Raw genomic sequence first — 22,934 nt, 5'->3', positions numbered from 1 at the left:
TGGAATTACAGCTCTCAGAAGAGAGGAAACACACATTTCTGTGCATCTCTGCAGAGAAGTTATGTGAGACTGTAAAACCCAAAAGAAGCTGGTAAATAAAGTTTAAAACCAAACTCGCTGCAGGTACAGTCTGTGAGACCTGCACACTCCTCCCAATGCCAAGAAATACTGATATCACAGGAGGAGGTTCGCAGTACACACATTTCTACCAGATAATCTTAATGACTCTAATAAGAAAGATATTTTTGTTTATGTGACAACGTTTCAGGTCAAAACGCATCGTTTTTGCATCACTGTTATTGTTGCTCTACTGAGCATGTTCAGAAGAAAGATTTACGACGTCCGACCAGGAGCCGTCAACATGGAGACGGAGCCCCAGCATCTTCAAAGAGTTGCGTTTTATACTGTTTCCGTGGATACAGATCATTTTCAAAAGGTTCCACCTTGGGAACCCTTTTTAAAACATTGCATTGTCAGTGGATCTGAGCACCGTTGTGGAGTAAACAGACCCCCAAATGCAACAAAATATTTACTTTGTCACTCAATGAGTAAACGGAGCCTAAAAGTGGAAGCGGCAGATGTGTAACTTATAATAACGACCATCTCAAACTGTTGTGTTAATAGTTGTGCACTGTTGACTGTTTTTAATGACCTGAAATTAAAACGTTATTTAGTAGGTTGTATGTTTTGGGTGCAAAACTCTTTTGCCTGCAGCACATTTCAGTTGATGTGGAATGGACTGGAGGCGGAGCTGTGACACTGGTGTAAACATGATTTATTATTGATTTACTATTTTTCTGAATAGAGAAAAAAACACAGACACACACACACACACAAACATATATGTGGTGGAGAAGGGGTAAATATGATTAGGTTTTGTCCTGCTCCTATTTCGAATATGGTTTGGCATTATTCATTAAATTACTTATTGGGGGCTTTTCCTTGCTCTGTTATGTTTATTTGTTTTGTGTGTTTTTCATTGGATTCTGTTGTTGTTTTGAATAGTCTCATTTGTGCCCACATGTCCAAAAGGATGATCATTTTCAATCCCCCCCAAAAAACGAAAACAAATAAAGCCTTTGCTGACACCCTGACCTGGCAGCAGGAACATGTGAGACACTGACAAACAGGTTGGATGATGAGACGGCACACAGGAGATTTAACAGTGAATTACTCCGTCATCCCTCACGCTGACAAACGAGACTGATTAATGTGGACGAACGAGGTAACGGCAGGAAAGACGGGTCAACGTTTTAACGTCCGCTCCATCCTCCGCTTCCTCTTTGTTAATGTGTTCAGCCTGAAACCTTTGACTTCTATGAGGGAAAACATGGAGCCCTTCGTTACAAATGCAGCAGATTGAAGCTGTTTTTAATGTTTTCCATGTTAGAGAAACAATCTGTTAAACTCCTGCATTTAGTCTTTGTTTGTCTTCCGCTGTACAGTCTGCGCAGGTTAATCAAACTTAATTATAGAATTAAACTATGATAATAAATCAAACTGGCTCATGATGTGGGGAGGTGCTGTGGGGGGGGTCAAGCTGCTTTCACAAATGTAGCTGTTATGAAGGGTTTTATTTCTTTTTACTTTAGTAAAGAAAAAGTTGGAATTTAAAAAGTCTGTTCAAAGCAAAAAGTTGAAAAAGGATTTGAAGCAGTTTCTACCAGGAGTGATGTAGGACCAGAGACCGACGGGACAAGAGACCGACAGGACCAGAGACCGACGGGACAAGAGACCGAAGGGACAGGAGACCAATCAAGCCCCGTTTTCACCGCACACAAGTGCCGGGACGGAGCGAAGCGGTACGGAGCGGTACGGAATAGAGACCCCGACTGAAATTTTGGGTCGCGTTTCCACTGCAGAGAGGAGCGTTAAAAGTGGGCGGGGCTTATGAGCTCCGCAGAAATGTCCCATTACAACAGAAAAGAAAGTCGTCATATCTAGATCTTGTGAATCCTCTGTTGTTGTTTACATCCTCTATTTTGCGCTGTTATTTTTTGCAGCAGAAAAAAAAAAACTGTTACTTTTTGCAGCGGTTATTTTTTGCAGCGGCAGAGCTGCAGCCGCAACTTCCACGTTTGTTGTGAGAGAGCGAAACCTCCGGCCACTTGCCGGCGACTTGCCCCGCACTCGAGCGCTCGGGTGTGGGGCAAGTGGCCGGAGCGTTCCCCCCGGTTGGCTGAGGCACAGACACGGGAGTCTTGAGCTTTGTGCTCAAACGCAGGAGGCTCTCCACTCCGGCGCTGATCGCGGTCCGGCAGCTCAGCGCCGGAACACGGAGGCGCCGAGCTCCGAGCTCCTTTTCATCGCCTCCGCGGTCCGTCCCCGCGATATAGCGCCACTGACCGCGGTTAAACAGAACGCTGACCGCCTCTGGGAAGCGGAGCTGTCGGAGCGCGGTCAGCGCCGGAGCCCAAAGCTCCAGACTCCCATGTCCCGCATCCACGGCACGGCGAGCGCTATGCTGCAAACAGAAAACTCCAACGCGATACAAAGTCCCGAGCCCCGGTCTCCCCCTGCCTCAAGTCCGCTCTTTCACCACAAACACTAAAGTTGAGCAGCAAAGAAAAGAAAAGGAAAATAAAAACAACCAGTGCACAGCTGACCACACTGACAGCAGAGGCTTCATCCAGCTGACACATTAACATATTGAGGGCGTGTCGTAAATCACTGACCAATCAGCAGACAGCTCCTCAACCTCAGACCCGTTCCATGGTCCTGGTACCCCAACGGAAGGGGAGCGGAAAAGCGGTGGCCTTTGGAGCGGTCTGGAGCGGTTTAGACCGCATTCCTGTGGTGACACGCGAACCGGAGCGGTTTAACCGGTCTAGGCCGGCACTTTTTGTGCGGTGGAAACGGGGCTTTAGACTCTATAATAACAGCTGATCTTCCCAGGCTGTGTTCAGAGTTGGATGACGCTCCACCTCTCTGCTACTCTAACCTGGATGACGAAGGTTCAGAAGGTTTGGCAACTTTGACTAATGTGAAAACCATAGAAAAACATCATTGTTTGTGGCAGAGAACAAAAAAAGTAAGGGATCTATTTCAACATAAAGGTCTAATTGAAAAGCTGTAAACTGAGTTTATTGCATCATTGGTCATTCCTGCCTTAACATACATTTATCTTTAGATAATTAAGAGAATAATTGTAATAGATTTTAGTTGACATGTGGTTCAATGCCATTTCTTCTTACGTGACAATTTTTTAATGATCTGAATGACGAGGAAGACGGCCGGCTCAGAAGAAGACGGACGTCTGCTGCTTTAATTTCACTCCGTTAACAAAACTTCGGCATCAAAGTTTAAAAACCTAAACCCCAACATAGACTTTATAACTAATATTTTTTTTTTTTTAATCTGGTCAAGTGTAAGTGATTAAAGCCACAAAGCTGTGAATCCAAGCTGTTGTTGTTTGGCCGAGGACACTGTGGGACCCAGTCAAAGAGGCTCTGGATGCACTTAAGAGACGAGCCTCAAAAAGGCAAGAGAGCGACGCGGGAAGCCCACATCAAAGCCTTTGATTTTTCATTTGATTACAGTAGCGGCGGACGTGGTCTCCGAGGGCCAGGGAACTTTAATATCCATTACAGCTCCGGTGATGAATGAATGACGAGTCGATAACGAGGTAAGACAACAGAGTCGTTCCATCTCACCATCGTTTCTCCCCATTTCTCAAAATCGCGGAGCCACAAAATCATTACATTCAGCTGACGTCGCGGTGCTGAGAAATGGGACTTAAAAAATACTGACAAGCGTTCCAATACAACATTAGGTGGTGCAATATCACGCTTGGCTAATTCCGCTCCTCGATCCCGCGGTATAAGAGAAGATGAAACAATTATTTTGGCCTTGCCAGAAGCGGTCCAAACAGGCCCGGTTTGCTCCAGTCTGCAGGTCTGTTGGTGCCTCGGGCCACATGGATTTCTCTTCCAGTGTGTTTACAATTGAAAAATGAAGGGGGGGGGGGTGTTGTCTGAGATAACCTGAACACATCTGCACTGGAGAAGAGAAATAAATAAAGACGGGAAGCTTTTAATTTCACAGCGTTGAGCCGCCGTCGACACACTGCCACTTCCCCTGCAGCAGCAGTGGCGAGTGGCTTCCTGCTTGTTTGTGCTCTTTTGTTTGTGTTCGTCTGACGGAGGAATGTGGTCCTGGGAGTGCAGGGCAGCTGAATGTGAAGAGGCTGAAGCAGGATGTGATGGAGGGATCACCTCAGCAGGCCTCGTCTCATAAGCGGACTGCAGCATTGTGACCGACGGACAAACTCCATTTCAACTTCACAGAACAAAACCGGGTTCTTCACTGTCCAGTTGTGGACCCTTCCAGGGAGGGAAAACGCACGCACGCACGCACACGCACACGCACACACACACACACACACACACACACACACACACACACACACACACACACACACACACACACACACACACACACACACACACACACACACAATTTATCTCCTTCAGCACATGGAAGCCATTTGATTTGGTCTCACGCAAAAAAAATAAAATAAAGGAAAACAAAACGCAACACCTTGACAAAATTCAATTAGCCTCCTTTTAAACTCCTCGCCTCAGATGTTCCCTGAAGGTAGCGTCTCTTCCTGTGGTCCGCTTCAGAAGCTGCGTGTTAATAACATTCCCAGCAGATGCCTTTGTTTTATAGCGTTGGAGCAGCAACTGGACCCCCCCCCCCCCCCCGTCGCTCGACCCCCTCCACCCCCCCACCCCCCACTCAGGAGACTTATCTGGACCGGCCAGGCAGAGCGGCGAAAGGTTCGCTTAAATTACCTCCGGTAATTAGCCCAGCATGCAGAACACACGCGCGCGCACACACACACACACACACGTACATACACACAATCTATTCAGGCACATTGGACAGTCGTTTTCCTTCACTTGGTTTCTGTTTGCTCAGAAAATATTTTGCAGCCGATGGAGGCAGGAGCACCATATTGCAGCGTGTTTACACTGAAGGTTGGAGAAAAATAAAGATAAATAACTTCAGGTTCAAGCTTTATTTTTACATAAACAGAAGTTTGCTTTTTTATCTCAAAAGAAAATCCAGAAGTTAAACGACAGCTGCCCAGAAATGTGAGAGGACGACCCCCCCACCCTATTACTGAGCTTAAAGCACATTGTGCTTTGTGATTTAGATTATATGATACCTGGATGTCTATCTAAATATCCATCCATCTATCTATACACCCACTTATCTATTCAATTGGACTTTATTTATATAGCACACAGTCATTTCTCTGTGTTTTTAACAGAAACAAACTCAACAAATCCACTTGAGCGAGCGGAGCGACTCGAAAGTTAAAAGCTTTGGAGCAGAACCGGACTCAGAGGTGGAGGCTTTTTGCTATTCTGGATGGGGTGAGGAGAGAAGAGAGGAAAGGAGAGGACAGACAGATTGGGGGGAGGACGCAGACCCTGGTCCCGGTAGGGAAACATCTATCATGATAGAACAGGATTGTATGTACATATTATTTAGTACAAGGTAAATAGGAAAGAGCGGTGGTTATTGATTGTTCTCTTTACCGTCTGAAGCAGCAGAAACGAGGACGAGGAGGAGAAGGAGGAGGAGGAGGAGGCGGAAAAATGATCTGGCCCACCGCCAGATCCAGGAAGTGGCTGATATCAAGACGACTAACCAATGACAGACATAGAGGCTCTAATCATGGCCGCACAGGAACAGGCACTGAGCACCAGGGTGGTAGAGACCAGGGTCTACGTAGTAGAAATGTACGACGTATACAGTTATTGTTTGTCAAAGTATCCAGAACAGTGGAACATGCGGTTCTTTGGCGAGACAACGCCATATTTGTTGGTGATTTGTAACACCAGATACATTTTGGGAAAAGCTCAGAGTTAAGTTGATATTAAGCCCTGAACTTAAAAAAAACACAGAGTGACGTGAAATGTATAGGTTTAGATTAATTTTTACCCACACCGCTGGATCAGGGTCTACACCGGTGGATCAGGGTCTATACCGGTGGATCAGGGTCTATACCGGTGGATCAGGGTCTATACCGGTGGATCAGGGTCTACATTGGTGGATCAGGGTCTAAACCAGTCGATCAGGGGGTAAATCAGGATCTACACCAGTGGATCAGGGTCTATACCAGTGGATCAGGGTCTACATTGGTGGATCAGGGTCTATACCAGTGGATCAGGGTCTATACCAGTGGATCAGGGTCTACATTGGTGGATCAGGGGCTAAACCAGTGGATCAGGGTCGAAATAAGTGGATCAGGGTCTAAACCAGTGGATCAGGGGCTAAATCAGAGTCTACACCAGTAAATCAGGGTCTAAACCAGTAAATCAGAGTCTACACCAGTAAATCAGGGTCTAAACCAGTAAATCAGGGTCTACACCAGTAAATCAGAGTCTACACCAGTAAATCAGGGTCTACACCAGTAAATCAGAGTCTACACCAGTAAATCAGGGTCTACACCAGTAAATCAGGGTCTAAACCAGTAAATCAGGGTCTACACCAGTAAATCAGGGTCTAAACCAGTAAATCAGGGTCTAAACCAGTAAATCAGGGTCTAAACCAGTAAATCATATCCAACACACAGTAAGATGCAGCAGGACCAGCGTACATGAGAGAAACAACCAAGTATCTAGGGTAGTGTACAGAAACATCTGGACCCAGGATGGACCTCCAGTGAATCTCGGCGGGACCGAGCCCCCCCCCCCCGCCAGAGGGGGGTTGAGAACAACAGGACTAAGGTCCTGGGGGAATCCAGCTTCCAGAATGACAAACAGCTGCTGGAGAAGCAACTAAACATGGAGGTTGACCAGCAATAGAAGAGGGCAGCAGCGGCAGCTGACAACAACATGAGAGAGAAAGAATGAGAAAGAGGTAGAGAAACAGCAAGGAGTGAAGGAACAGCTGAAGCAGATGTGGAGGGTTAAAGCTGCCGTGGTCCTGTAGTAGCAGGACTCGGAGTGTCGACCCCTGAACTGGGAGACTGGAACCCCAATCCCACCCCGGAACCTTGGCCTCGTGGCCACACAGGAGAGCCGAACGCTGGTCGGGCAACAGCTGCACACAAATTAAATGTTTTAGTTCCAGTCGTCTTCTGTTTTTGTTTTTCAGCTGGATTCTGTTTGTTTGGTCGAAGTGAAAAATTATTCATGAGGTGTGAGTCACCAGTGGATCTCCAGGTGAGGCCGGAGGGACCGCAGAGAAAACACTTCTGTGTGATGAAAAACACCTCCAGTATCACAAACTATCTCCCTCCAGATGGTTAGAAGAAAATAATTGCCTTATTTGTCCAAGAAAAGGACCAGGACTGCCTTTTTATGATGTAAGACGATTTGAAAGGAAAACCAGATGAGCTGTGTTTCTCAGCACACAATGTGTCAAATAATAATTAGAAGTGAGCATTAATACTTTTTTGGTGTGGCCTCGAACGCTGCCAAGCATGTTTTAAGTCATGAAAGTTGCGTGGTGGCTTTAGAAGAAAATAGATTTGAGAAAATACACCTTAAGTGTTGGTGATAATGCTGCAGCATGTTAGATATGACGCTCCTTCCACGTCCCCCCCCCCCCCCCACGATTCCCTCCGTTGTGGCCTCACGTGTCCTGTGTGGTTGGCGTCTATGAATGGAGGCTGCGTCACAGAGGCAATCACCTGCCTGTGAATAGATCTCCTCGCTGGAGCAACTCTGGACTTCGCATCCCGACTATAAACAACTTTAATGATCTGCAGCTCGCCGCGCCGCACCCCGGCCTCCCGCGAGCCGCGATTGCTCGCCTTAATGCACGACTGTAGCATCCCGATAAAAAAAAAAAAAAAAAAAAAAACCTGCACGGAAACAAGAGGAGGGAGCTGCTGCGAGCGGCTCCATCTGAGCCGGGACGAGATACGATAGAGCAAACTCACCGCCTGAGCAGGAGGAGGCACTGAAAGCTCAGGGAGGAGATCTAAATTGGATCTTTGCTCTCAGGCTGCTCCTGACCGGGGGGGGAGGGGGTACTACAACAGTGAACACGAACACACACACGCACGCGCACACACACACACACACACACACACACACGCGCACACGCGCACACACACAAAGTGAAAATAAGGATAAAGTAAAACAGAAAAGAATGAAATGAAAGAATTAAACACTGCAAACAAGGAAAAGTGAAACCAAAGCTGAGGATGAGGAATGGAGTACATGGAAGAAAGGAGAAATGAAAGAATGAGAGGAAAATGAAAGAAAAGCAGAGGGAGAGAAACAGAGAAGAAGAGGAGGAAGAAATGAGGCTGGGAAAAAAAAAGATGAAAAAAAGATGATAAAAATCAGAAGAGAAGGGGAAGAAGAGTAAAAAAAAGAAGAAAAAAAACAAGGGCGAAAGAAAAACTGGGGAAAAGAAGATAATGAAAAAGAGAGAAAAAAAGATTAAACTAGATGATAAACGATGTGGAGAATCAAAACTGGTATCAAGAAAGAAAAAGAAAGAATTCCTCACATCCAATTGTGCAATTTGAAGCCGAGTTCTGCAGTCAAACCTTTTTCAAACTGAACAAAGACGGTGTGTGTGTGTGTGTGTGTGTGTGTGTGTGTGTGTGTGTGTGTGTGCGTGTGTGCATGCGTGCGTGTGTGTGTTACATCATCAGATGGACTTTTATTCAACTAAAACTATATTTCAATAAATTGTTCCTCTTACCAATCAAGAGTGAAATAGTAACACACAGCTAACAATGTTAATGCTAACAGAGAGAGGGACAGAGAGAGGAAGGGAGAGGGAAAGAGAGATAGGGGAGAGAGGGAGGGAGAGAGACGGAGAGAGAGGGAGAGAGAGAGGGAGGGAGAGACAGAGAGAGAGAGAGAGAGAGAGAGAGACAGATAGGGAGAGAGCGATAGTACATTTACAACTGTAACTAAACTTCAGTGATAGCTAATGTGTTGCTAATTCTTTCATAGTGATCTGAGGCCCCATTTCCACAACAAAGTTTCACGTAATGACACCTAACCCGTGAAAGAAAAAAGGAACGCGTTTCCACTGCAGCAGCGGACACAGGGACAACGATGCAAGTTAGTCTGCTGGGCCACAGGAAGGCGCTGTTGCTTGATTTTGTAATGAAACCACAGAGACGTGTGCAGAAAACGAAACGCTATAAACATGAAGACAATGGAGAGAAACTGACATCCGTATGGACTGATGACACATCGGATGCTACCGGGGGAGTCTCAACTATAAAACTAGAATACGAAAAACCACTAGGGGTCGGCCATGTTTGTTTACAAGTGGATGAGCAGAAGGAAGGAGAGGGAAGAGGAGAGATGCTCAGTAACAGGCTCCGCCTCCTTCAGTCTCTGCAGGATGGAACAGTGACCGTGAAAGAATCTTTCTACTTTGGGAGCCGGGATCAAAAACTTCACGATACAGTGGATCAGAAGACTGGCGTCGTGTAAACAGACCCCCCAAGAGTGGAGAAAGTTTTGCGGATACACTCGTATTCGTTGTCATGTAAATGGGGTCTAATACTTCAAAATGAACGGCGTAACAGTAATCTATTACTTTAAAGCATGTTCTAGGTGAAACTACGCTCAGCTCAGTCTTAGTGACTGATCAGCACAAACCTTAGCTTCATAAAACTGCTTCATTTCATCTCATCCGACTGTGAAAAGCAGAAACAGACGGAAACAAAGATGCGACGTCACAAAACGTGACGATAATATGAATGAGGATCATTTGAACCCGTGGTGGTTCTTTGTTAAGTCCTAATCCGCTTATCCAGTAAGAAAGTGTCAGGAATCACCACTCGGTTTCTTTTCAGCGTGGATGAGACCAGGAAGACTCAACTTCATTCCCTCACTTCGTCTGACAAGGAAAACATGCATTCCACTGTTATTAGACAGCAGGCGTATGAAAACCTGTTTGTTTACTTCACCGTATAAAGGACTTATTCCTTCTTTAGAGGATCTGTAACGTTCAGACTGTCAAAATCTTTTCTTCTGGAACTAGATCATTAAATGCATTTTGGATAATAAATAGTTTCAAAGCGAAACGTGGATGATAAGCCGAGCTGCGGTTTCATCTTGTTGCCGTGAGCTGCTTGTTTTCCAGGTGGAAGATAATTGCTGTTAAAGGTGTACAGGAGGATTTTCTTTTTCCGGGTGGATCATCAAGACTATTGGTCCTCCCAATTGTCAATCATTCTGGTGACGTAAGGCCGTCGTACGTGCTCGTCCCTCGGTAGCGTGGATCTATTAGTTTTCACTTTCTGCGCATGCGCGCTTTCAGGTGTCTATGGTGAGCTACGCCTTCAGCGAGCTCGCAGTTCTCACCGGGTACTTTGAAAATGGCAGAGGGTCGCAAGGGAAAAAGTGTCTTCGAAATGTATGAGAAGAAGAGAAAGGTTTCAGAAGAGAGAAACAAGACCGGAGTGTTTTTGGGAGATTGTTTCACACGATGGCGCTGAAAGCCCAGGTTGGGCTTCCCACTGATGCTTCAGTCGCCAAGTTTCTACTCCACAGGTAAAGTTTGGCTTCTATTTGGAGAAATCCATTTCAAATCACTTCCAGTAAAAGTGATCTACGTCTGTATTGTAACTTTCCAGGGTTGATTAGTTTGTTTTGTAATTTGCATCGTCAGTAGTTATTACGATGCCGACTTGTGACTTGTAAACGGAGCGTGCACGAGGAGAACTGGGCTCGTGCACGTCTCTCTACACGTTTTAGTAGGCGTTCCGTCTCGGGAGCAGGGAGAGCGTTGCGCATGTGCATTTTTTCAAAAAGTGGAGAGGGCGGTTCTTTCCTAAAATTCGGGAAAATCCTCCTGTATACCTTTAACTTTACTTGCAACCATTGTTGCATCAAGTCGTCCTCTAGCTGTTTTATGAGTGACTCAATACGCCATCTTGTGGCACAAACCTGTATTGCGAGGTTAAGGCGCAGGCTAACCGACCTGACCTGACCCTCGCTCAAAGGCAGCGCATCACTAAAGTGTCTTTAGAGGACTTTGTACAATATAGAAATCTGTTTTTCACCTCCACGCACTTGTTTCAACATTTATTTAAATAAAACACCAACACTTTCTATAGCGCCCGCGCTCACATATGAACGATTCAACCGGTTCAAACAGGATCGAGTTCACCACTTCAATCTCTCAAACAAACAAATAAATAATTAAAATAGTTTCATGAACCAAAGAAAAGCAAAGATTTCTTTTTGCACACGATGAAAGTGTGTCCTACCACAAACAGCAGTGAGTTATTAAAATATACAAAACATAATGAGAGTTTCAGCTTAAACGAGCGTAAAAACAAGAGTATTTTCTGTCTTCCTGCTTTGACTTTTACTGGATTGAACTTTGACCTCCGACTGAGAGCTGGAACAAAACTAAAAGTCTAAACAGTGACTAAACTCTCAAACTGAATATTGAATGAGAAGTGGGCAGATTTCTTCGACATTTTGAAAACGACTTTGTTCCGTGGAGCTGGATTATGGCTTCAACGTACCTTCGATTTCTGCTTTCAGTCCTTCACGAACACTGACGCCTGCTTTCTTAGATGAATCATGACTTTATCATTGTCCTCGAATGTTCTCTATTTTCACGCCAGCGAGCGTTTCTGCTGCGAGTGGGCGTTGATCTGTGCATTGTTTTCCTCCTAATGAAGAATCTTTCCAGGTCGGAACCAAACTCTTCTCTGAGCATCGTCTTAATCTCCCCTGCTCTCATCTGCATGTGTTTAACTCTGAGGTGAACTGCATTCATTCCAATTAGATTCACTGACTATCCACAATAACTGGATGGAACTGGCGGAATGCGCCGTCTCCCTCATGGTCGGACCACTTTCATCAACGTCCGGCCTTCACCCCTCCCCCACTGACCCTCATTAGGGAGCACCAGACCGGCTCCACACTTCAAACTCTTCCCTTCAAAACTGCTCCGGTCTCCGTTCAGCCTCTCTGGCTGCCTGAAAACTTCATCAAATCACAGAAATTACAACTCAAGTTAGACTTAAAACTAACGGTGTGAAGCTCTCGAAGTGTGGCCGTGTCTCTTCTAGCTTGACGCCAGAGAGCGGAGTACGTGTGGCGCAACAGCGAACCCTACAAACTAAAATACACGACGATCAGTCACTGAAAAAGACTTTCTAAACCCAAACTCGCAAAGCCACATCCTATTGCGTCAGATTAAAACATTACGAACAGAATGCTTGTGAGGCTGCTTTTGAGGTTGAAGAGCAACATTTTGAAAACAAGACAAGAGTTTCCCTAAACTTACCCTGCTACCCTCTGAACCTGCCCCCCTTTCGAGCCCCCCTGACGCTGAGAGGACTACTACGTCGGCGGAGAGGCGACGATCTCTGCGGGCGTGGCGGCGCCCACTTTAAGCAAAGGCTAATGCTCACCTTCACGTTCCCGCCTATCAGGTCCGGTGGCTCCTCGTCCGTCTCCAAGGCGACGTTGATGGTGGCGAAAGGCCGACTGGCCATCTGCTGCATCTCTCTCAGCAGTTGCTGGGGAAGAAGAAGAAGAAGAGCGAAGGTCAGCGGCAGGTAAACACTCAAATCCTGGACGATCTCCACCTGAGAAGAATTGACGACAGAAACACGGTCAGATACTCTTTTTATGGAAGAATCTTTTGATTGAGAGCCGTCAAGAGTGTAACATCAATTAAAAAAAAAATCATCAGGTGTCGTCTCTGAAGCAGACGACTGGAGAGAAACTGCGTTTTCTCTGGTTTTACAATGTTAATGGCAGGTTGATTAGAGCGGCCAGGGGCTGCTGGCACTCAGACGAGTCTTCAACCCAGTTGGTGCTGAGCAGGACTCTTTCTGGACGGCTGGCCATCTATCTGGAGGCTCGATTTGCAGGCCAGAGACGATGCGATGAACAAAATGTGGTTATTCACCCTGAATGTGCACTCAGCAGCCGCTCATGGCCACCTGAAGAACCGCTAATCCAGATCCATGTTAGATTATTTCCTCCCGAGGCAAACGTCTTCCTCATTAGCTGGCAGAAGCTCCCTCCGAGTTTCAAAGTTGATTTCACTGTTTGTTGCAAGACACAAGCTTTTTGCTGCTTACTGCTGCTATAAATAAGACATGAGAAGGCAGGGAGACGGAGCCAGGACTGTAAATGTGTGAGCAGGGCTGGCAAAGGAAAGCGATGATGCAGAGTTCACTCCCGTGGCGTCTTCGCTCAGACTGAGGTCGGATCGGCAGCAGGAGGACGGCAGGGCGCACTCTGGACTTCATCAGCGCAACACGATCAGCTAATTTGGCACGGAAACTTTAGGAAAAGCCGCTTTAGAAAGAGGACGAACATGCAAAGTCCCCACAGTGATACTTAAAGCAGGACTTGTGTATGAACAGTGACGTGCGATCAGGAGCGGCAGGTGAGGCAGTGCGTCAATACTCAAAATGGCAGAGTTTGGGTATTAGTGGGTGAAAGCTGAGCCTCATGTCATCCAATACAAACTAGGTCACATGACCTTTCTGTTCCTCAGCATATCAACAATATGAACTTTACACTAATATTAGTTCTACAGCAGGACTCTCTACAGCCTGGGTCACGTCTTTAATGTATGGTATGTGTGAGAGAATCCTTCCTGCTGATTGTCACAATAAAGTGCAGAGGAAAGTCAAGCCAGTGAGGCAGGCAGTACCCTGCCTCACCTCAAGGGGACGGACATGAACTGAACTTTGGTCATGATCTCCAATGAGACAGAGTTACATTTTTTTATAAGATAGGAGTAAATAGAAAAAAAATCAACTATGTGATAACTAAACTTTTGGCCTAAAATATTATTTTTATTATCATTTTGATAGACAAACTTTATTAAAATTGACTAAAGCACCAGAATTTAAAGTTTGAAAAATAACAGAAATGTTTACTGAAGGTCAAAATTAAATTAGTGCTGCACACATCTCTAAACTTTAATTTGTTTACAGCTAATATGAATTACTTGGACACAAGAAGGTGCTCTATCCATCTCTATTAAAGATTTGTAGGACAAACATATTCCTGTGTTTATGTTTGTGTTTGTGTTGGTGTCAGTGTGACTGAAAGAGGAATGATGATGATATGAAGCATTACCAGTTGATGCTGTTGGATAAATAGTGAAATAAGAAGCTTTTTTCACTACTTACAGTACAATGTAAAAGTGAGTCCAGAGGAGGCGGAGCCTCACCAGCCAGGAGCCTCACCTCACCTCACCTCACCTCACTGTGTATGAACATCAGACAGACTTCAACATAACTACTTCTATCATCTCATCAGCTCATGTCTACATAGAATTATTCTGATTGTGGAACAAACAGGCAGATTCCTCTTGGACTCAGATTTAGATGAGATGAAGGACATTCCGGGAGGCTGAACGACAAAATGTGTTGCTTTTCATGTGGACTGGGATATTCATCCTGCTGTACATTAAAAAAGAAACAACATTCATTGATAAATATTCCAAATATTGTGTCTGAGTGTCACGGTGTGTACTGATGCCTTTGCATGCACCACATGGACAGATTTGGTGAGGTGGTTTGTCTCCTGCTCAAGAGGTTGTCGGTTTGATCCCCGTCGTGTTGAAGTGTATTTGGATAAAACACTCAATCTAAGTTAATGGGTCGATGTTACTGGTCATGGAAATGAAGTGTATTCAGTATTTCCCCATTTATGTGGTCATAAATGTGCTTTATAAACAATGTACTGCATTACAGAGCTTTGACTATCTAAACTAATGGATAATGAATAAAACAAATGGGAGGACGAGGAGGCAGCTGCAGTGCTGGAGAAGCAGAACTCCACACGGATAATAACGATATGCACGCTTTATAATCTAAAGCCCAATGTTTCAGAGACGCGCCGCGTGAACAAGAAGAGTCCCTGCACAGCGCAAAACCTTCACATAATGGGAAGAGTCAAGGGAAAGTACTCGAACTGTACTTGAGTAATTGTACTTTCCTTCACAGCCAGGCAGAGGCACAGAATCCCCTTTTGTTTTGATTTATAACATGGACCTTGGCCAAAGGAAAAGAAGGAGGGAGGTGATTATGGAGGGGAGGGCAGGAGGCGGAAAGGGAGAAGGAGCAGAAAGCCGAGAAATGAGAAAAGACGAGACGATGGCGAAAAGAGAGGATGGAGAGAGGACAAGAGGAAGTAAATAAGAGTAAACGGGGAGGGGCGGCTGTGGCGTCGCCTGTCAAGGCAGCCAAAGTGTGAACGGAGAAACAAATGATGTCAGCGGCGGAGACGGCGAGACGTGAATAACATCAGCGGAGGAATGGGGAGAAAAACACCTGCAATCATTGCGAGCAGGAAGAAACACTGACAGACGTGATAAAAGGAGCGCAGGGTTGAGTGGGAGTCAAAAGCTCTCTGGCAGCTGCTTCCAAACACTCTCTTCACAACTTCAATAAACACCGTGGAACTTGTCCCCTGCAGGAGGAACATCGGCGTTAATTGCGATCGTCTCTCTTAATGCTTGTTTACATGTAAAGTGAAAAGGCCGGGGGGAGTGGGGGGGGGTGTCTGCTCACATCACAATGGAGCTCTGGGTCACTGGAACACAACCTGTTGGAAACACTTCCAAAGGTGGAACTATTCGAAAATGTTCCGACTCCGTCAGCGTGTCGATGGCGGAATTCTCTGGTCCTCCTGCACTTAATGTGCAACAGACACGTCTGGATCTGGAGGGTTGATCCAGAATGATAACGTTTATAGAAGCATTTTAGTGAAGTCGGTTGTTGTGAGTATAAATAAAGATGCAGAGCATGGCCTATGGACGTCAAGTCATTAAAACTTCAGATTAGATTCACTTAGAGGCTGTGTGAGAACTGCTGCAAAATTATAAACAACAATCATAGATACACTTTGATTCTGTACGGCTGAATTTACACCCAAGATTTCTTTCATCTCAGGATTTACTCCAGAAAGACTGTTTTTGTCTGAAGTACTGAAGAAAAAATGGAACCGTAACACACGCGCGCACACGCACACGCACACACACACACACACACACACACACACACACACACACACACACACACACACACACACACACACACACACACACACACACACACACACACAGGTCAGTGAATCAGTCAGAGGGAAAGTCTTTCTTTTCTTTGTACACTGAAGCCTGAGGAGGAAAAAAAAAAAAAGAGGTCTGAATTTAATGTCCCGGATCGTTTTTGTGGAGAAGGACGACTCATTAAATTTCCAGCCGTGAATCCAGATCTTTTTCTTTTTGTTCCAACGGCTGGGCGAAGAGGAGCCGGAGCCTTTTTCATTCCTGCAGTCACTACTTTTAAAAGCCACTCTTTAACATTCAGAGTCGGATTAAAAGCTGCAGAAATGAGAACGATAAAACACTTCTGTAGTATCAAAATGAGCATTTAACTGCAATCATCAGCACTTACATTAGACTGACTTCAACTAGAACCACGTCCCGCAGCGTCACCGTTAAAATACACGTTTTATGGGGGCATAGTGAAGTTGATGTAAACCAGATTTCACTTTAGTGTCGTCGTACTCAGTGGACATTGAAGCAGTCAGCTGATTGGGGCAACGTTAAGGTCAAAGGTGAACTTTAAAAACTTACAAAGTGTGAAAATTAACATCAGAAATAAGCACATCAGTGTGTGTTGAACCTTTAAGAACATGCAGAGTGGATTTAAAGGTAAGTCACCGGTAGGTTACAGCAGCACAAGTAACTGAAATAAGGCCACACATACACACACACACACACACACACACACCTGCATAGTACAGTATGCGTGCGCAAATGCGCAGTGCACACAATACACACAGACAGAAAACACACATGTTGCTGCCTGAGCCGCCCAACATTCATTTTCCTTTTCCTTCAGGTTCTCAGCCAATCACGTTCAGAAGCTACCTGAGCTGCCGGCTCTTTTTCGTTTCCATCACAAAGACCATTAGCACATTTTGTGAATTAAAGAAACATGGATCCGGCTGACTAAACCGAATTCAGGAGGGAAAACGTGCGTGAAGAGAAGGAACAGTGCTGGATGGGTTCTATGAAAAGCTTCCACATCAAACAAGACTGGGAAAAAGGGGAAAACAAATCCGTCATGACAAGCAAAACTAGAGGCGGAGGCTAAAAATAGAAACGCTGCGATGCACAATAGTAGAGCATAAAGTATGAATGAACCCAAACACGGCGGGGTGTAGTCGCCTCGTTAGCAGGAGAACAAATGAAGCTCCAACACAACCGGCTGGAGCTCCTCGCCTCCAGAACCTGACGGAAACCAGTCGTCACTGTATCCAGTGTGGATCCCGATCCATAACCAGCAGATCTCCAGACAAACGGTTCCAGTCCCATGACTTCTGGACGTGAATCAACAATAACACTTCTTCATAATTCACCGACGTCTCATTAAACTAGAGACCCATGACGCTGCACAGCGTTCCGTCCTAATCCAACATGCAACTTTCTACTCGGGAGGACAAACTTACTTTAAACGATAATAATCTATTAAGAAGTTGGGCTTTTTGTTCGAATCAGCTCGTTTTTGTACTGATGCAATGAATGTAAAAGGAGAAAGCAGAGATCAGAGTGCTGGACGAGGCTTGCAGGGGAAATGAGAATCTGCATGCAGACAACGTCGTTTTTCATAAGCGCAACTCCCCCAACAGCACAAAGCAGCGGAATTGATCCACTGGATAAAAAGCCTGTGAACGTTGCAGTAAACAAACTTTAGAGATTCGATCCGGCTCTGTCTGACTGTCCGCTCGTTTGACGTGCAGCCGACCTCTGTTTCAGCAGTGGCTTTGTTTCCAAGATTTAGGCCACATGACGAGAAAAACAATCCCTTTTCTCCCCAGCCTTCTACAATAAAACCTCCGTCCACACGTCACTATGAACACGTCCCTATGAACTCATAAACCTGTATATAACTCTAGTTCTATAGGTCTATGGCCCTGCTCCTGCTGCTGCTAGCGTCAGTAGCTTCTGCAGCTCCACCGGAGCTTGTAGTCCCTGATTGTTGTGGTTATTTGATGACGTCACAGACCGTCGGTGGGGGGAGAGGGGGGTGATCACCTCATCTTCTTTTCCACAGATGATCGTCTTTGCGAGTCGGGGTTTTAGAATTTCCCCACTCTGGGACCCGTGTTAAAAAAAACCTGTTTTCACTCTTCTAAAACCTCCTCATGTGGACGACAGGCCAGAAACATCTGGTTTAGGTGAACCAGGTTCTGGTGTGGACGACAGGCCAGAAACATCTGGTTTAGATGAACCAGGTTCTGGTGTGGACGACAGGCCAGAAACATCTGGTTTAGATGAACCAGGTTCTGGTGTGGACGACAGGCCAGAAACATCTGGTTTAGATGAACCAGGTTCTGGTGTGGACGGCAGGCCAGAAACATCTGGTTTAGGTGAACCAGGTTCTGGTGTGGACGACAGGCCAGAAACATCTGGTTTAGATGAACCAGGTTCTGGTGTGGACGACAGGCCAGAAACATCTGGTTTAGATGAACCAGGTTCTGGTGTGGACGGGCCCTCGGTTTAACTCCGCGTCTTCGCCATCGACGGCGTGACGATGGGAGCTGCTGACATTCACACTGACATCCAACAAGTTTCAAACGCCATTAGAATGCAGCGGTAGAAGTGGGACCACAAAGTAAAACGCTAGAGGGGCTGTAGTTCGCATGCCAGGCCACCAGCTGGCGCTGCACTTTAATGAAATGTCTAAGTTCCAAGTTGGAAGCGTCTCAATGGAACTGAATCCGATGAAGTGGACTTGTCGATTCGTCCTGGATGACTCATTTCAGTTCATGCTGGCTAGTCTGTCGTCTGGTGTTGCATGAAAACGGAGCGCTATTGGTGCAGTGAACGTGCTGACGAGCTGCATCCTGACGGCCGACGCGGCAGAGCGTCATGCCGCCATGCTTCTGATCACAGACAGGGGATACTGGGGGGCTGCTTCTGTGTAAATCAGCAGGAAAAACACCGCAACTTGTTCTGGAAACGAAGCCTCAATTTCCCGAATATCTCAACATTGAATGTAGAATTCCTCACATTTTGGCCCTAAACAATGGACGTTTCTCAGGCTGGTGTGAAATCCTGAGTGCCACCGTCATGTTGAGGAGGCCGTGTGTCTTTTGAGGGCTCCTATACAAGATGCAATTTGCACAAATCTCATTATGGAGCGTCGCGAGGAGGCAAGCAGGCTGCACAGCAAACCCTATGCAGAGAACCGACGCCCGAGGAGCTACGAGTCACCGACCTCCCAACGTGGCTCTTTGTGTGTGTGTGTGTGTGTGTGTGTGTGTGTGTGTGCAGAAGCAGCAGTGTCCATGGCAGAGCAAACTGTGCATATATAAACCTGATTACAGCGATGAGCACACGGTGGCGGTTGGCAGGCTGGAGATTCCTGCACATGATCTCTCGTGTGTGTATGTGAATATTTTCTCTGCTCGCGGAGCTCAGCAGCCTGAAGGGAAGTGCCAGGATGAGGAAATACAATGTGCACGTGTAGCAACTTAAACACAAGGCGTGTGCACTCACCCAAACAATATGTGGCGTCAAACATGAGGGCTGGGGGCCAAAACGGGCCTCAAGAGGCTCCAATCAAGCCGAACCACCAAGCAGGTTGAACACATTTCAAATAAAACTGTGAGTTTTTTTTTTTTTTTCTCTTTTTAACAGATGTCTTCAGGTTTGGACACAACATGACACCGAGACCGGAGCTGAGATCTCGTCATGCTCCTGTTAAAGCTACCTGGTTGCTATCAAACTAGCCTCAAAGCTGCGCTGTCAGGGGGAGTCTGTAAAAACTCTCAGAATGCAACCGTTTTCTGAACATTTCACTGGATTTTTACACCATAAGGCTTAATGAAAATCGGCTTCATGTTGAGGTTGGAGCCCTGTGACGACGCGTGAATTCTCCGGTCCGGCCTCCAGGTTGCATTAATAAAACTCTGATTACAGCTCAACCCTCTGGTTTGACAGTTGGAAGGTAAAGACGTTGTGAAACGCTCCATTCATGAGCGGCCGCCCTCAAAATGACCTCAGAGTTTCACTTCAAGCATCGACTTCACTCATTTCCACGCGACCGATAACTTCTCAAGGCTCCGTTCGCGTTCGCCTGCTTGCGCCGCCACCCGCCTGCGCCGACATGTTTATCTCCGAGAGCATTTCCTTGAAAGCAGTTGGAAACCGGCTAATGCTAATGAGAGTGCAGGGGGGGGGCCAAAGGTCATGAGCGAGGAAACCACAGCTACTAATTGAAAGACACTGAAATGCGGCAGGAAAATGCAGGACTGGGTTTTAACTGTGTGGGTCAGTGTGAGCAACACGCCAATGACACACACACACACGCACGCACGCACGCACACCAAGCTGTTTATTTATTGATGCGCGTGTCTAGAGAGCTTCTCAATCATCCCTCAGCGCCACTGAAGGAAAATCTGCAGCCTGTGTACTGATTGAGGAAGAGAGAAGAAAGAGGATTTCTTCATCTGTGAAGCGACATTAGCTCCTCACTGCTCCTCCATCTCTGTGATGGGTGTGTGTGTGTGTGTGTGTGTGTGTGGGGGGGACGACGACGATGTGAATACTGACATGGGAGAAAGCTTTGATCCACTCCTCTTCCTCTGCACCTCTTTTCTGTCTCAGTTTCTCTCTTTCTGCGGCTCAAGTCGTCCTCCCTTTATTTTTCTAATCCGTGGTCTCCCGCTGTCCACCTCCTCTCCAAAATCTCTCTTTCTTCTCTACTGTACACCGTCAGGACGGCCATGGGCCAATCAATACTTCATCAAAAAGAAGAAAAAAATGTTCAACAAAGGCTCTTCACAGAGATGTGAGGTGGATAAAAAAAAAAAAAAAAGGAAAAATGTAGTTGTAGAATAATAAAAAAAAAACCCCACCATAAATGAATGAAATGACTGGAGTTGAGTGAAGACGGGACCAATCAGGAGAGAGGACAGGGACACAGCGGGGCGGTAACCTTCACTCACTGTCTGGGGGGAACATTCACACAAACCCTCCGTTAACTTTTTAAACTTTGAGAATTTCTCAGTTCACTTAATTTCTCACAATGAGCTTGTTTACATCCGATTACTGACGCGATCACGAGGCGATTTATCTGAGTGAGAAAAGCGAAGAAGAAAGAAAGAAACACTCTTTGAGCACGTTCACCTGTCGAGGAAAACGGAGTGAAGGGCTGACGAACTCCTCGACAGGAGGAACTATCGGACCGTGGACGGTTTGCGTTGCTGAATATGAAAGAAGAATCTAAAAGAAGTGGAATAACGGACGCAAACACAAATGCAGAGGGTTCAGATCATTGAAATTCCTGGAGACCGTGTATTCACGTCAGGTGGGATTTTTTTCCCCCCAATCATCCCTGTTTTTAAATTCTTATGCCCATTTACAGTTATTGCTCCCAGAAGTGAGATGAAACGCTGAAGGTCTGTAGAATCGACCAAATTACACCGACGCAGGACGCTTGTCCTCACATTCTGACTCTTTGAACAAGAAAAACTCAACATTAGACGTTATAATAAGAAGAGATGCACCGTCATGTTTCCAAATCAAAGTTTAGTGGTTTTATATATATAAGTGATGTTATGTTATGTTATGAAACTGTGTAGAAACATTAAAGACGCTTTTAAAACAGGGCTGTTTGTGTTTTGCGGTCTGATGGTGATTGGGGCTGCTTCACGTCGTGTCTCTTCAGTCTAAACAGGACAGAAGCACAAGTGATTTCATGAAAACAATCAGAGGTGATTGAAATGTGCAGAAGTGACTTTTTTTTTTTTTTTTTTTTTTTTTTAGAATATATCAGCATGCAAACAAAAACGTGATTATAATGTAGGACTGGATTATTCATGAGTGTATGCGAGACAAAATCATCTAATTTAGAGAACATCTAAAGCAAATAAACATCAAATATCACGCAAACACACACACACGTTATGCAACAGCTCCCAGGAAAGTGTGTGTGGTACCAGGAGGATATTTATCCTTGAAGTGGACTAGAATTCTTTCCTTCATCTCTGTCCTTCATTTTTCTGGCTCACATGTTCTTTGGTCTGTTTCATATGCTTTGCTGCTCAGCACGCTGGACCGGACTCATTGCCTACCCTGATTTCACCCCCACGCACAATCGGTGCCATGTTCTTTCTGTCAAAAGCTAATTAAAATGAAGAAATGGTGCTCTTTTCGGATGTTTGGTACCAAATGTGAGACGGCGGTACCTTTCACGTGCGACTCGGCAGCAGAGAGACCGACACAGGATCTAGAAATCAGCCGTCGCCGTCAAGAGAAGCTTTAAAAACGTGTGTCCCTTCCTGTGGGTGTTCTGATGTGCCGTTCCAGAGGACGGCTCTTTAAATTCCCATTCTTCGGGCCGGGTGTCAGTCTATCTGTCTGCTGGTCGGGTTTAATATGGAAACCATCATTTGGCGTCGCCAGCTTCTTTTCGAGCTTCATCTTTTGTTGTGTCACGTCACACGCAGGACTCAAGTGTTTCAGCCGTTCAGTTCACCAGGTTCACTTTAATGTTCTGGCTCGGTGCCAACTCACATTTCAACATGTGCCAAGTTTGTTCTTCGTTAGGCTCATCCTGTCAGATATCTATCACGCGTCAGATTCAATGTGATCTAAATTGTTTGTTTAAAAAGGACAAAATGTCCTGGTTTCAACAGAGCTGAATGAGTTGAAGGTTGTGATATTTTATTCTTACAGTTATTTGCTTTATCAACTACAGAAATGAATGGATGGATGGATGGATGGAAGGCCAGTGTAAAAAGACTGATGATAAAGAACCAGATGGAGAGAGGTGTACAGAAAGATGGATTGGAGGACATAATGCAGATAAGTATTGATGGTAAACGAGGCCAACATTCTTTTTCATTAAAAACAAAACAAAAAAACACAAAACCAATAAATTATTTCAATGAGCTAAAAACAATTGGTTTGCTCCTCTGGAAAAACAC

General features: G+C 45.6%; 1 protein-coding gene across 2 annotated transcripts in view; it reads right to left on the bottom strand.

Moving 5' to 3' along the window:
- Positions 1-22,934, bottom strand: part of atrn (attractin) — a 143,712-nt gene that overhangs the window by 7,122 nt on the left and 113,656 nt on the right. For both annotated transcript variants that reach the window (XM_080513216.1, XM_080513217.1), the window contains exon 27: positions 12,374-12,481. In XM_080513216.1, the coding sequence (XP_080369342.1) occupies positions 12,374-12,481 (108 nt within the window). The remainder of the gene's footprint in view (positions 1-12,373; positions 12,482-22,934) is intronic.

This window comes from Blennius ocellaris (assembly GCF_963422515.1).
Source record: "Blennius ocellaris genome assembly, chromosome: 17".
Classification (NCBI taxonomy): Eukaryota; Metazoa; Chordata; class Actinopteri; order Blenniiformes; family Blenniidae; genus Blennius; species Blennius ocellaris.
This window is presented reverse-complemented; position numbering and strand designations above follow the sequence as displayed.